The sequence below is a fragment of the Rhincodon typus genome, unplaced genomic scaffold (assembly GCF_021869965.1).
Source record: "Rhincodon typus isolate 14 unplaced genomic scaffold, sRhiTyp1.1 hic_rhity00001635, whole genome shotgun sequence".
NCBI classification, from domain to species: domain Eukaryota; kingdom Metazoa; phylum Chordata; class Chondrichthyes; order Orectolobiformes; family Rhincodontidae; genus Rhincodon; species Rhincodon typus.
Genome location: NW_025967273.1, coordinates 7052 through 22420, shown reverse-complemented (window position 1 = coordinate 22420; position 15369 = coordinate 7052). Strand labels below are relative to the sequence as shown.

Genomic DNA, 15369 nt, shown 5'->3' with positions numbered 1-15369 from the left:
CTGGGCAAATGCATAGGTAGTGCAGAAACCATGCATATTTAATGCTGTGGGAGGTTAGAGGAAAGAAGGATGAATGAGGGAAGATGTTGAAGGCAATAGTAAAAGTGACTCTTGTTGCAAGGTCAGTGCAGTAGTAGAGTGATTGAATGTCAGGTAGCAGAAAGTAGAGCAGAGCACTTACCCTGTCAGAGCAATGAAGGTCACTGTTCCTCTATACCACTGAGACCACATTGACTTAGACCAGGCTGCCAGGAACTACCTTGGAACTTGGTAAGAGAACCCTTTCAATAAATCAGCCTCAGCAGAAACTTATGCTCTTCCTTCGCAGAAACACCAATCTTGCCTAAGCACCCTCTGTATGAAAAAGTTGCCCACAAGTCCCTTTTAAATCGTTCCCCTCTCACCTTTGAGGGCATAGGTTTCAGGTAAGAAGGGAAAGATTTCAAAGGGACGGAGGGATAATGTCTTCACACAGAGGATGGTGCATATATGGAAAGAATTGCCAGAAGTAGTGGTAGATGCAGGTACAGTTACGTTTATAAGACATTTTGACAGCTACGTGAGTAGTAAAACGATATGGGTCAAACGCAGGTAAATCAGAGTAGATTAGTTTGGGAAACCTGGTCGGCATGGGCTAGTTGGATCGAAGGGTCATTTTCCCATGTTGTACGACTCTATGACTCTTCCCACAATCAAAGATTTGTTTATTTGGGATGATGTCGTTGGAAAGTGTTCTGTCCAGTGTAAAGTTGAGAGGAGTGGAATGGGTGCAGTGTCAGTCAGCCAGGCTTGGCGGCGCTCTTAGTGGCGGTAGCGGGCTACCTTGGGAGCGTGTGTTCTCCTTGTCACCCGTTGCTGTACCTCGGGCCGGAGGTTCATCACCGGAGCTGGGTTCAAGCTTGGCCGAATAATTGAGCTCCTTCCTAACCGTTTGCAGCTGCCGAGGATTCCCTCGGACTAGTCGCTGAGTGCCAGGATGCCGCGGATAATGATTAAAGGAGGTGTCTGGAGGAACACGGAGGTGAGCGGTGAGGCCTTTGTGACAGGCCCGGAGACCGGGGTCTACCCGCTTCCGCCGGGCCCAGAGACTGCTGTCTTCCTTCCCCCTTGTCCGACCTGGTGGTAGTATTTCCTGGTTGCATTTCAGTGTTTTCACCGTGCGACGTTAAGTATTTTGATGGTCTTTTCCCCTTGCCACGGCCAAAATTACACCAAGCCTCCTGGGTTTCTTGTTAGTTGGCGGCTTGTTGCAGTAAAAATTTCTCGTGATTTAGAAACTGTTTAATGCCGCTCTTTTAGGGACAGTTTTTCAAACATTCAGAAATTGACCCTGGAATCACTGACTCCTTTGCTGTGTACTAAACCAATGCAAGGTGGTTGAATTTCCGCAGCAGCTGAGGTTACCATTGAAGGACACTTCTCAATTTCTTCCCCTCGCCTGAGGTGACCTGCAGATGAACCACCACCAATCGTCTTCTAATGAGAGCACTGCCCTATGGTCTGCTAAGACAACGGCGATTTTTTACCTTTTTTACCTTTTATCTTGTGCAGTGTTGCGGCTTGAAGTGCTTTTCACACACCTGCATGTTATTCGAATCTCAGAGTGTGATCTGTGAATACTTGAAAATGGGTGCCAAAAACTACGTTTTACTTCCTTGCACTGACACTTCTTATGCTAAAGAAAACACTGACGGTTAGAGTTCAAAATCCAGGGTGATCAATTGAATTATAAAATCCATGAATCTCAAAAGTTAGCATCCATGTTCGGGTGGGTAATAGTGAAGGCAAATGGAATGTTGATTTTTATTCCAAAGGGAATGGATTATAAAAGTACGGGTATTTTGCTAGAAATATACAAGGCACCAGTCAGACCACAGCTAGAATATTGTGACGTTATCTTGAGAAAAGATATATTAGCATCGGAGACAATTCGGAGAAGGTTTAATAGGCTGATACTGGATATGGAGGGAATGTCTTATGAGGAGAGGTTGAATAAAGTTGGGCTTGTTGTCACTGGAATTTAGAAGAATGAGGTGACCTTATTGAAACAAAATCGTTCTTAGAGGACTTGACAGGGCAGATGCAGAAAGGTTGTTTTTCCTTGCAGGACCAGGGACATAATCATAGAATGAGGGGTCACGCAGATAAGAAGGATTTTTTTCTCTTAGAAGCTGGTGAATCTGTGGAATTCTTTACCCCAGAGGGCTGTCAAGGCTGGGTTGTTAAGTATATTCAACGCTAAGATCAGTAAGGTATTCGAAAGTTGTGGGGAAAGGCAGGAAATTGGATTTGAGGATTATCAGATCAACCATGATCTCATTGGACTCTTTTCAGTTTAACTGAATGGCCTATTTTTGCTGCTATGTCATAGAGATATACAGCATGAAAACAGACCCTTTGGTCCAACTTGTCCATGCCTACCAGATATCCTAAATAAATCTAGTCCCTTTTGGCAGCATCTGGCCATATCCCTGTCAACCCTTCCTATTCAATATCCATTCAGATGCCTTTAAGTGTCGTAATTGCACCAGCCTTCTCCACTTCCTCTGGCATCTCATTCTATATTTGCACCACCCTCTGTGTGAAAATGTTGCCCCTTAGCTCCCTTTTAAATCTTTCCCTTCTCATCTTAAACTTCTGCCCTCTAGTTTTGGACTCCCCCACCCCAGGGAAAAGACCTTGGCTATTTACCCTATCCATGCCCCTCATGATTTTCTAAAACTCTATAAGGTCACCCCTCAGCCTTTGACGCTCTAGGGAAAATAGCTCTAGTCTATTCAGCATCTCTTTATAGCTCAAACCCTCCAACCCTGGCAATGTCCTTGTAAATCTTTCCTGAACCCTTTCAAGTTTCTCAACATCCTTGCAATAGTAGAATTGCATGCAGCATTCCAATAGTGGCCAAACAAGTGTCCTGTACAGCCGCAACATGACCTCCCAACTCCTATGCTCAGTACATTGACCAATAAAGGCAAGCATACCAAACGCCATCTTCACTATCCTATCTACCTGCAACTTCACTTTCAAGGAACTATGAGCCTGCACTCCAAGATCTCTTTGTTCAGTAACACTCCCCAGGACCTTAAGGACTTCACATTTATCTAAATTAAACTCCATCTGCCACTCATTGGTCTGTTGGCCCATCTGATCAAGATCCCATTATACACTGAGGTAATCTTCTGTGCTGTCTACTAAACTTCCAATTTTGTTGCCATTTGGAAACTTACTAACCATACCTCCCATGTCCACATCCAAATCATTTATATAAATGACGGAAAAGCAGTGGACCCAGCACCAATCCTTGTGGCACACCGCAGTGTTTTATGGAATTATGTTCAGTTTTGTACAGATGGCCCTTCAGACGATCATGTTTGTATTACGAAGGATATACTGCTACCTACAATAATCCCATTGGCTCTAGGCCCATGGCCTTGAACGTTATGACACTTCAAATGCTCACCTGAGTTCTTTTTAAAGGTGTGAGGTCCCCACCCCCTACCCCCCCCCATCCCGCCACCACCCCCTGAACTGAACCCTGCGGCACTGTACTAGTTATGGTTTGCCATCCACAGAAGGACATATTTATTCTGACTCTCTGCTTTCTGTCAGTCAACAAATCCTCTAATCTAGCAAGTACTCTACCTTAACCCCTGGGATCTAATCTTCTAGATCAGTCTTTCATGCAGCACGCACCTGTCAAATGCCTTCCAGAAGTATAGATTTGCCCCATTATCCACCTTGCTGGTTACACCCTGAAAGAAATCCAGTACGTTTGAAAAGCACTAAGAGACCTCTACGGGGAATTATTCACCTATGAATTGCTTCATTTTGACTCCTAGTTCTAAATTCACCCATAATAGCATCCTTTTCATATCTACCAATCTTAGTGCCTTGCATGCTAAACATATTTACTTGTTTTAAATGTGTCAACTCATTAATAATGCTATTGTTTATTTAGGATGAGATTCTTAAAGCAGCGGTTATGAAATATGGCAAAAACCAGTGGTCTCGTATTGCATCTCTGCTGCACAGGAAGTCAGCCAAACAATGCAAAGCTAGATGGTAAGTTTGACAATTCTTCCCCCATTGTGTAGAAATTGTTATTTAAATCTGTTAATAAGCGTGGAATAGCTGTCAGACAACGCAATCCATCACACAAAGCTTGGCAGAAGAACCTTTATTCCTTGCTGCCTCTCCACATCAATAGGTTATGTACACAATTTGAAATTTTAAAGTTTTTTTTTAAAAGAGAGTCATAGAGTCATACAGCATGGAAACAAACCCTTCAGTCTAACTCATTCATGCCGAATAAGTTTCCCAAACTAAACTAGTTCCAATTGGCTGTGTTTGGCCCACATCCCTCTCAACCTTTCCTAATCATGTACCTGTTCAAATGTCTTCCTAACTGTAACTGCATCTACCATATCCTCCAACAGTTCATTCAATTTGCGAACCACTTTCTGTGTCAAAAAATGTTGCCCTTCGGTCCCTTTTTAAATCTTTCTCCTCTCACCTTAAAAATATGCCCCCTAGTTTTTGAACTCCCCTGCACTAGGAAAAAGACCTTTGCTATTCACCTCATCTATGCTCCTCATGATTTTATAAACCTCTGTAAGGTCACCTTCAACGTCTGTAAGGTCCTATGCTCCAATGACAAAAGTCCCAGCCTATACAGCCTCTGCTTATAACTGAAACCCTCCAGTCCTAACAACATCCTGGTAAATCTTTTCTGAACTCTCTCCAATTTACTAATTTCCTTCCTATCGCAGGGTGACTTGAACTATTCACAGTACTTCAGAGGTGGCCTCTCTATTGTCCTGTAAAACCTCAAAATGATATCCAACTCCTAAGTTCAATGATCTGAGCAATGAAGGCAAGCATGCCAAATACCTTCATAACCACCCTGTCTACCTGTGATGCAACTTTTAAAGAACTATGTACTTGAACCCACCCAAGTCTCTTTCACAAACAAAAACTGAAATTGTTGGAAAAGCTCAGCAGGTCTGGCAGCATCTGTGAAGAAAAATCACAGTTAGCATTGCAGACCCGGTGACCCTTCTGAAGAAGGGCCTGCATAAGATGCTGAGGAGACTTTACTGGTGGACGTTGAAAGAATATTTTCTCTTTTGGGAGACTCTAGCATTAAGGTCATAGTTTAAAGAGAAGGAGGAACTCATTAAAATTGGATATGAGAAAAGACTGTTGTGAGTTTTAGGAATGCTGCTTCTCAAAAGTAGTAAATACTGGATCTTTAAATATTTTTGAGGCAGAGGTACAGAGATGCTTAATGACCAAGGGATGAAAGATTATTGACGATACGTGAGACGTAGAGTTGGGTTTCATATCTGATCAGCCATGACCTTGTCGAAGGGCCGAGTGGCCAACTCTCATTCCTCATTCACAATTTTATTGTACAAAGTCTTGCCTTCCCAAATTCACTTTTAGCTAAACTAAGCTAGGTGATGGTAATTGATTAAATTGGCCTTCTACTTGTCTTAGATGATCTTCCCATATGTCACTATATGCCACAATAATATCAAAACAAACTACACAGTTATAAACTTCAGCAGCTAAGGAATATGGAGACTAAGTGACGTTATTGCTGAAATAGCTCAGTTGGGAGCATTTTAGCCTGAAGATCTAAAGGTTCCCGGTTCAATCCCCAGTTTCACCAGTTAATTTAAGGGGCCCTCTTGTGGTATAGTGGTAATGTCCCTACCCCTGGACTAGAAAGCCCAGGTTCAAATCCTACCTGCTCTGGAGGTGTGTAATAATATCTCTGAACAGGTTGATGAGAAAATGGTAGGTAAGTTGAGTTTACTTAAAACAGTAACTAAACAATAAAAAAGTGTAACAGTTTTCTTTTTAATTTAAGCCCTTCATTGAAGTTTCATTGTCAAAACTATCAATTTATTGGCTTCAAGAATTAATGCTGTCAGAAATGAACGGGGATAAGCTGCATGTTGTAAACCATATGATCAAAGATCACTTGTACATATGTCACTTAGCAACACCTAAAGTTGGGAGCTATGGTTAAGGTACAATCTTAAATCAAGATCTGGCACACCAGATTTATCAGATACTGACTATAATTCTACTTCACATCATACATGGAATACAGATAATGTTTCAGTGATTATAAGTAAAATGCTTCACAAAATAGGAACTAAAATAATAAATTGGCTTTGGGCCAAATTTTGTGGTGATGGTGTCAGTGAAACTTCCAGTATCTTCTGTTATTACACACCAAGACTAACAATTTTTGAAGCCTGTACACGTGTAGAATAGCATGGATATCCTGAAGTTGTCAGCAATTCTATGCTTCCCAGAATGTCTCTATTGAGGTCACTCAATTGGCATCAAAAGGAATTTTGTTTTAAAATGGATGAAACTTCCAGTCTTACGCTGTTAGTCTCACTATTTAAAAAAACTCCTGTAAAGGTAACAACTTCCTGAGTGAGGTGTTACTCAACTTCTAATAACGTGTTAAGTTGATAATGACTGTTAAACATTCTTACTGGCCCTAAAAAAAAAGTTTAGTTTAAGAGTGCCAGCTCTTTCCATTTTGATAATTTTGCGTAGTTTTGAAATCGTTCAAAGGTTTGATTATATTTTGACTTCTATCTTAAATTATAATTGTATATTTCACTATGTGGATTTTTAAGTTAAATGTCAGTGATTATTATTCTTAACCTCCTGGTTTGCTATTTCTAAGAATAACTCATTACAATTGACTGCATCATTGTCGATGCCAAACTCTAATGTTTCACCACCGTTTTTAAAATCCAGATCGATATGTATATTTTAGTTACGTATAATAAAACGTTACTCAATTGTAGTTCTGCATTGATAGCAGACTTTTAACTTGTGTGCTTGTCTTGCTTGTTACAGTAAATATATAGCTAATTACAAGTGAAACTCTAGCCTAACATTTTGTTATTTTAAATCATGTTTTTGACATTTCTTCGCAAACAAGGTATGAATGGCTGGATCCAAGTATCAAAAAGACAGAGTGGTCAAGGGAGGAAGAGGAAAAGTTACTGCACTTGGCAAAGCTTATGCCAACACAGTGGAGGACCATTGCACCAATTATTGGCAGAACAGCTGCCCAGTGTTTGGAACATTATGAATATCTTCTGTAAGTTGGCAGATCATTTTTAATATTTAAAATCAGCCACCTGATTGTTTTCTTTGGCTACATTCTATTTAGGAATTTATAGATTGTGTTGCATTCTTAAGAAATCATAAGAATATAGGTACTTATGACGATTGTTATTCCTTGTATTGAGTAGAAAGAACACTTTTGAATTTTTTCATTGAGTGAAACAATGTAGCAGAAATAGAGAAAATAAAAGGCTGCCAAAATGCTGGGGAAAGTTTATGTGAGAAACTTGTAACTGAAAATAAATGCAAAGTACACTTCTGGCAATAATCTAATATCTTCCCATTTTTTAAATTAGGAGAAACAGTCTTTGTTGAAAAAGTCTGATTAACACAGGTGCAAAACATTAGTTTGAACTAGGAACATGATTTTTTAAACTTTGCTGTTACAGTTCTGTAACAGAGTTTTTTAAGCTTAAAAAGGATATATTTGCCAATTCAGTACGTAATTATCTGTTTACATGTAGATGGTAAAGAATGAATCAGACAGTTTTCTTCAGTTAAACAAGTAAGCAGTTGGTTTTATTGTGCTGGAGTTACTGGGTAAAAATAATAAAAGCATTAGAGATGTAGAAATATGCTCCAACTTTCACAAGACACACACCAACGCATACTTAAAACATGCTTAAACAAATACAAATTTTAGAGCAGAAATTAACTTTGTTCAAGTTAAAGTTCAGTGCACGTTGTTACACACAAATATCAGTGCTCAATGGTTTTATGCTGACTCTGCTCTGAAAGAATGTTTTGAAAATCACTTCTTTTTAATAAGATGTAATGAAATTGAATTGATGTCCCTGAACGTGTTTCAGTGACAAAGCTGCACAAAGAGATCAAGAAGAAGAAACTGCTGATGATCCTCGAAAGCTTAAACCTGGTGAGATTGATCCAAATCCAGAAACAAAACCAGCCAGGCCTGATCCAGTGGACATGGATGAAGGTATTTCATGATTAATCTAGATGCACTAAGTAAAAGAAAACAGGTATCTTGGAGAGCTGGGCGATGGGGCAGATTAGCAGACATGGTAGTTTAAGGCCATGGAGGGATTTTAAAATAATAAGAATTTAAAAATTGGGTCATTGCTTAAATGAGAGCAATTGTGTTTCAGCAAACACAGGGATGTTGGATGAGCACATTTACTGTAGTAAGGGCATGGGCAGCAGAATTCTAGATTTTAGAATGTCAAATATGGAAGATTGGCCAGGGTGAGTTGAAATAGTCAATCGTATAAATAACAATGGTCTAGATTAACACTTCAGTAATAGATGAACTGAGTCAGTCAAGTGATGTTAATAAAGGTCTTGGTGATGACGTGGATATTTTGTGTGAAGCATATTTCTGTGTTAGATATAACACCAGTATTCTAAATGATTTGGTTCAGAATCATACAGTTACCAAACAATAAAAACACATTTCATAGCAGGGACTGGATATTGCCTTTGGTTCAGTAGACTCATCAATGTTTCATGCAACATTCTCTTCTAATGTAAACTATTGAGAATGATGGCATCCATAACATGATTTTGGGCTTTCGTGTATCATAATGAAATTCAGAAATGTTAATTAAAAATGACAAGTATATCATTGAAAGTAGCAATTAATGTTCAATTTAGAGAGGAGGTAATGTTGATTAGTCAGTCACTGTTGGTGTTATGAAATATATACCAAATATGATTTATGATGTTTGCAATGATCCTTTGGCACCTAGAATTCTGTGATCATGCAATAAGATTATGATTTTATTTGATTAAAATTGAATTAGGAAAATGGCATTTATTTATATGTGTCAAACCATGTTATCTTTGTTAAAGCTCCTTCTGAGTGTTTAATGACCCAGTTTAACCAGCTTGTAGTCAAGCCCTCGAACATAGCCAAAAATAATGTAAGTGGAAATTGTGAAATAACCGACTTACAAAATAACTACTTTGCTTTGGTGGAGGAAGAGATAAAAGTAGCAGATACAAGAAAAACCAAAAAAGAACAGGAATTCATTAGATTTCTGGTAAAAAAAAACAACCTGCTGAAATTAAAAATGAGCAAATCTCCAAGATTGGATGGTCACCAAAATTAAATTTTAGGAGAAGTAGCTGAGAAAATCTTGCAATATACAGGTCATGATCTTACAGAAAAGGTAAATGTCCCCTCATTACTAATTTTTGAATGTCCATTATTCATAATGCAAAGGAGAGAAAATCAGAAATTACAGGATTTTTGTTGTAACACCATCTGTAGGGAAGTTCCTGGAATCTGTCATTCAGAATGGAATGCATGAGTATTTGGAAATGAAGTAATCGGAAAGCTAGTGTGGATTTGTAAAGGGCAAGTTATGCCTAATGATTTTAGTTGAATTTTATGAGGAAGTAATGGGCACGGTATGTATGGGAGTTCTAAGGATGTTTCATTTATGGACTTATGGAAGAAATTTAACAAGGTTCTATGTGGGGACTATATTTTTGAAAATGAGAGTGCATGGAGATAAATTGTGTTGGCAAAACAGTGGGAGATGGAGTTCAGTCAACATGAGAAGTCATCCACTTTGGACTGGAAAAAGTTAGATTGGGGTATTTTCTGAACAGGAAAATATTGGGAACTGTGGATTTTGCATGGAAATTTTGGAGACTAAGTACAGAAATCTCAAAAAGCTTGTAGAAAGATATAAAAAAAGGTTAATGAGGGACAGTGACATAGTGATAATGTCATGATCTGTAACCCTGAACCCAAGACTAATAATATGGTGACATGAGTTCAAATTCGAGCATGGCTGATAATGAAAATTAATAGAAATCTGGAACGAAAAAGCTACAGGAGGAATGAAAAAGTTAGTGTAATAGTAAAAACCTAATGACAAATTCCTTACCTGGAAAGCATATGTTTACAAACTGGGCCCCAAAAAACTGCTGTCGCAGATCAACTGAAAATTCCAAAATTGAGGCTAATAGATTTTTCTAAACAAGTGTATTAAGGATTAAGGAACTGAGGCATGTAGGTGGAGATAAAATTAATACATATGAAAAATATGAATTGTGAAGCACAGTCAATAACCTGAATGACATACCCCTGTTCTGTAAAGTTATTATTGCTGCCTTTTATATTTATTTGACTGCTCTATACATGCTGGCAATTAGAACAATCTGAGTGGGCACTATGGTCAGCATGGAGCAGTTTGGACTGAAGGGCCTGTTTCCACGCTGTATTTCTCTATGACTCTATATCCTTAAGAATTATTCTGCTTGGGCAGTGTTCAAATTTCTATCTCTGACCTGGTCATTAGCCATAATTACTGAAGTTATTTCATTCCTCTATTTTAAACAAGAGTAAAACACGGCCTAGATTTAAACCTCATCTTATCCAGAACTGTCATAACATGCCTGAACAGTTTAGTTAAAAAGCATCTATAACATTTGACACCGCACAGTGCAAGAATAATTGAAAGATTCTGGCCAGAGCTGCTGCTATTTGTAGCATTTCATCCTTGGGCAATCTAAGCTGCATCTTAGCTAGGCTTGGATGACTTTGCTATTTTGTATCTTTGCTCTTCCATGTATATTTTCATTATATGAATTGCTGTATACTCAACCTTTATTGTGCAAAATACTCCAGGTGCGCTGTTTACTCCTTAATGAGCTACATTTCTACCTTTAACTTTGAGTCTTTTTGTTGAACAAAAAGCTCTGTTACAGCATTATCTTGTACATTCATTGAATCAAAGAATTGTTGCAAGGAGGCCATTTGGCCAATTATGGTTGCACCAGCTCTTCAAATGAGCATCATTACGCATTGCCAATCTGCTGCCTTTTCCCTGGAAAATATTTCATTTGGCCCTGATGATTTTTTTAAGCTTTATGGCACAATGTCTGTATTCTGTTTGATTTTTTAAGTGCTCTGAATTTGACAATTATCAAAAACGTCCTTTTCCTTTCTTATTTGAATCTCAATTTCTTCAGTCATCCAAGGAATCCTACATTTGGATGCTGTTCCTTTTCCTCAGGAATATTTTTCACTTTTTATTACGAACTCACAACCCCTTGTCTGAGGACCCTAGCTGTCAAAGATTATTTGGATGTTCACAATTTAATTTTGAATTAGGCATCCATTTTCTCGACTAAAATGATCTCAGACTCAATGTTAATTAAGTTTTTGAGTGATTTGTTTGCAATGATCTTTGAGATATCTCTTGTATTTGTCCTATTTCCAACATTTTTTGCAAATTTAAGTTAACTCTGTAGTTCTTGTACAGTTGAGAGTATATGATTAATTCCTAGCTGGTTAAATATATTTCATGTATGCTAAAGCATATGTAGCCTTGTTTGGACTTTTTATTGATTAGATTTAAATCTTGAAAGTCATGCAGTTTATTATTTCTAATCACCATTAAATATATTAGCTGCATGTCAAGTTTCATTACTGTGGCTCTCATCGTGGTCCATTACTAGTTTCAATATTAATTTTTATATTGGAAAAGAGAAGATTCAGTTTCCTAACATTTCTTGTTGATATTTTCTTAATCTCCAATGTTAATGTAAACGGATTTGCGCAACGTTGACATTTTTTTCCAATATATTTTGTTCGTTGTGGTGGGTGAGGCAATATATATTTTGTATACATTTTAAACATCAAACGCTTTGTTCTTACCATTGTATGTTTCTCATACTGATCTTGGAATGTCCAACCTACATTTTTTTTTATTCTTAGATGAACTTGAGATGCTCTCTGAGGCGAGAGCACGGTTGGCTAATACTCAAGGCAAGAAAGCGAAGAGGAAAGCACGAGAAAAGCAACTTGAAGAAGCCAGGTTAGTTATTGAGATAATTTGCACAGCAAAGTTCGTGTACATTTTATGAACAAATATCCATGTTTCTTTGGTTAAAAACCAATGGTGAAGAGAATAATATAGTACCCACCTTTATTTTGCATATGTTCAATTTACCTGAAATATGCAATGATATGGGGTACTTCAAAACCAATATGCATAATCTTATTTTCATTGTTGACTTGACAAATGTCTGTTTAGAAATCATTTGTCAAAAGTTGAGCGATATGAAGGTTGAAGAGTAGCAGTGTCAAGATAGCTATTACTAATCTGTTATTATAATTTTTGTATTGGCTGTTATAATATATTATCATCAATTCTAACAAATTTTTGTGAAATCTGTGATGAGAGATTTTTGATGACAAAATATAACTGAGTGTGCAGGATTGATCAGAATAGTCCTAATGGAATGGATAGTACTTTAAGTCTAAATGTGCTCTGTTAGCAGAGCAATTTGGAAACTCTCCCTGGCAACTTTGAAATTTATATTTATGCAAATAAGTGACTATCTATATTACTCAAGACCATTTTAAGTAATAGAGGCTGTATTCAGGAGTCTTGTTGTCAGTTCCGATATGTTCCTGATGTAGGGAAGTGTTGTAAGTGTGTTAGGTTGTACTGTGTCCTCCTGTTGTTGTCTGTTATGTAGGCATCTGTGGATGAAGTTGCGGGGATATCCGTTTAAGGCAAGGATCTTTTATAAGTGTTCTTCTTCTTCCCGGAGTAATTCTGGAGTGCTGCAGTATGTCCTAATGCAGCTTTGTTTGTGGATGTTGGGGTGGTTGCTGTGAAAGTTGAGGGATGCCTAAATAGCAGACAGCAACAGGAGGACACAGTACGACCTAACAGTATGAGAGTAATAAACCTGGTTTGGAAACAACAGGCTAAATGTAAACATAGATTATTACAAAGGAATGAGGTAGAGTTGATGGGTGGGGACTGGGAAAGCGGTTTGGCAGCCAAGAGTGTTATGAACAATGGCTCGCATCAAAGATATAAGCTAGGGAGTTAGACGAATTGTCAGAAGGGAATAAATTGACCGTAGTTAACCAAGAAACTTACGGATATTGTCAAAATTCAAGGAAGAATCATACAATGTGGTGAAAATTAGTGGGAAACCAGAGGATTGGGAAAGCTTTAAAAGCCAACAAAATGAAACCAAAAAAAAGGAGAAAATAAACAAAGTAAATTATGTTAATCTAGGCTTTAGGATTGTTCCAATCAACTTCTGTTCTTTAATCTGCACATTAAACTGCTGTAGTTGGCAGAATTGAGAGGTGCATCCTTCATGGTAAGTTAATAATCTATGTCATATTAACTTCTCTTATGTAGGAGACTTGCAGCACTTCAGAAGCGCAGGGAACTGCGAGCTGCTGGAATTGAGATACAAAAGAAAAGGAAAAAGAAGAGAGGAGTGGACTACAATGCTGAAATTCCCTTTGAAAAGAAACCTGCAACAGGTTTTTATGATACTGCTGAGGAAAACCATCAAGCACTCGAACCAGACTTCAAAAGACTCCGCCAACAACATTTGGATGGAGAGCTAAGATCGTAAGTTGCAGCAAAATACTAAATTCTACTTAACCAGAATCATAGAACAGAAACACAGAACCCCAACCCTATTGCATCCTACCCAAATCTAGCCCCCCGCTTTATCCCTGAAACCCCACACTTACCATGGCTAAGCTACCTAGCCTGCACATCCCTGGACACTATGGGGCAATTTAGCTTGGCTGATCTACCTAACCTGCACATCTTTGGACTGTAGGAGGAAACCCTAATACCAGTCAGGAACCCACACACATACGGGAAGAATGTGCAAACTCCACACAGGTTGGAATTGAACCCAGGTCCTTGACACTGAGGCAGCAGTGCTAACCACAGTGCTAACCAGTGCTATTTTTACTGCCTTCTTTTAATCTATTTCTGTTATGTCCATTATAATATAAAAATAATAGATGAAAAGTATAAACCAGTCATTAATATGCATTGGTTAAAAATAATAAATTTATTTACAAGTAGAACAATGTACAGGACCCATAAAATATCAAAAATTGCTGGAAGTTGTAGCTATGACAGTGAAATGGGAATCAGTCCATTAGGAGTTAAAACGTCTGTTCAGACCAAATTGCACAGCTTGATGAGAACCTTTGCAAGAGATAGAACATGCTTGAGGGAATTAATTGCCTATCATTTAAAGAGGTCAGAAATCATACAACACCAGGTTATAGTCCAACGGGTTTATTTGAAAACACAGGGTTTCTGAGACTTACTCCTCCTTCAGGTGTTAGTGAGAGAGGTAGTATCAGACACAGAATTTATAAGTAAAAGACAAAAGGGTCACATCGCTGATGAGGATATATTAAACAAACCCAAGATGCTGTTAAGTCTTTAATCAGTTAGAAGGTTTTAATTGATTTTATATATGTAAATCCCTGAATTCCTTTCAAGTCACTGTCCTGAGACAATTAAAGGTTTTATCAGTGTAAAGAAGAGGTGACATTTTAGATCAGACAATGCATGTTAGGTGTAGGGCATCATGTAGAATCTGTTTGTGGTTTAGTTTGGAGTCAGACTGGTTTTATTTCTAAAGTAGCAATTTATAAAACGCCATAATTTCAGTAAAGCGTTTGATAAGGTATGGATTTCAGTAAAGCGTTTGATAAGGTTCCCCATGGTAGGTTCCCCTTTCCTATAATGCGGCGACCAGAACTGTACGCAATACTCCAAGTGCGGCCGCAGCAGAGTTTTGTACAGCTGCAACATGACCTCATGGCTCCAAAACTCAATCCCTCTACCAATAAAACCTAACACACCGTACGCCTTCTTAACAACGCTATCAACCTGGGTGGCAACTTTCAGTGATCTATGCACATGGACACCGAGATCTCTCTGCTCATCCACACTACCAAGAATCTTACCATTAGCCCAGTACTCTGTATTCCTGTTACTCCTTCCAAAGTGAATCACCTCACACTTTTCCGCATTAAACTCCATTTGCCACCTCTCAGCCCAGCTCTGCAGCTTATCTATGTCCCTCTGTAACCTGCAACATCCTTCCGCACTATCCACAACTCCACCAACTTTGGTGTCATCCGCAAATTTACTAACCCATCCTTCTATGCCCTCATCCAGGTCATTTATGAAAATGACAAACAGCAGTGGCCCCAAAACAGATCCTTGCGGTATACCACTAGTAACTGAACTCCAGGATGAACATTTCCCATCAACCACCACCCTCTGTCTTCTTACAGTTAGCCAATTTCTGATCCAAACCGCTAAATCACCCTCAATCCCACGCCTCCATATTTTCTGCAATAGCCTACCGTGGGGACCCTTATCAAACGCTTTACTGAAATCCATACACACCACATCAACCGCTTTACCCTCATCCACC

At 38.5% G+C, this 15369-nt stretch overlaps 1 protein-coding gene across 1 annotated transcript; it reads left to right on the top strand.

Annotated features, from left to right (window-relative positions):
* Positions 1-811: 811 nt before the first annotated feature.
* LOC125481300 (cell division cycle 5-like protein) lies at positions 812-13551 on the top strand. The gene is made up of 6 exons (XM_048592667.1): positions 812-1021; positions 3959-4062; positions 6977-7138; positions 7974-8101; positions 11855-11954; positions 13305-13551. Exons 1-6 carry the CDS (start codon positions 977-979, stop codon positions 13525-13527), a joined length of 762 nt encoding a protein of 253 aa, XP_048448624.1. The 5' UTR covers positions 812-976; the 3' UTR covers positions 13528-13551.
* Positions 13552-15369: the final 1818 nt, after the last annotated feature.

Bases quoted from the DNA above. Each gene is read 5' to 3' on its own strand.
- LOC125481300 (XM_048592667.1), top strand. From the start codon at position 977: ATGCCGCGGATAATGATTAAAGGAGGTGTCTGGAGGAACACGGAG. The intron at 1,022-3,958 runs GTGAGCGGTGAG...TTGTTTATTTAG, and splicing joins GTGTCTGGAGGAACACGGAG to GATGAGATTCTTAAAGCAGC. The intron at 4,063-6,976 runs GTAAGTTTGACA...TTCGCAAACAAG, and splicing joins AAACAATGCAAAGCTAGATG to GTATGAATGGCTGGATCCAA.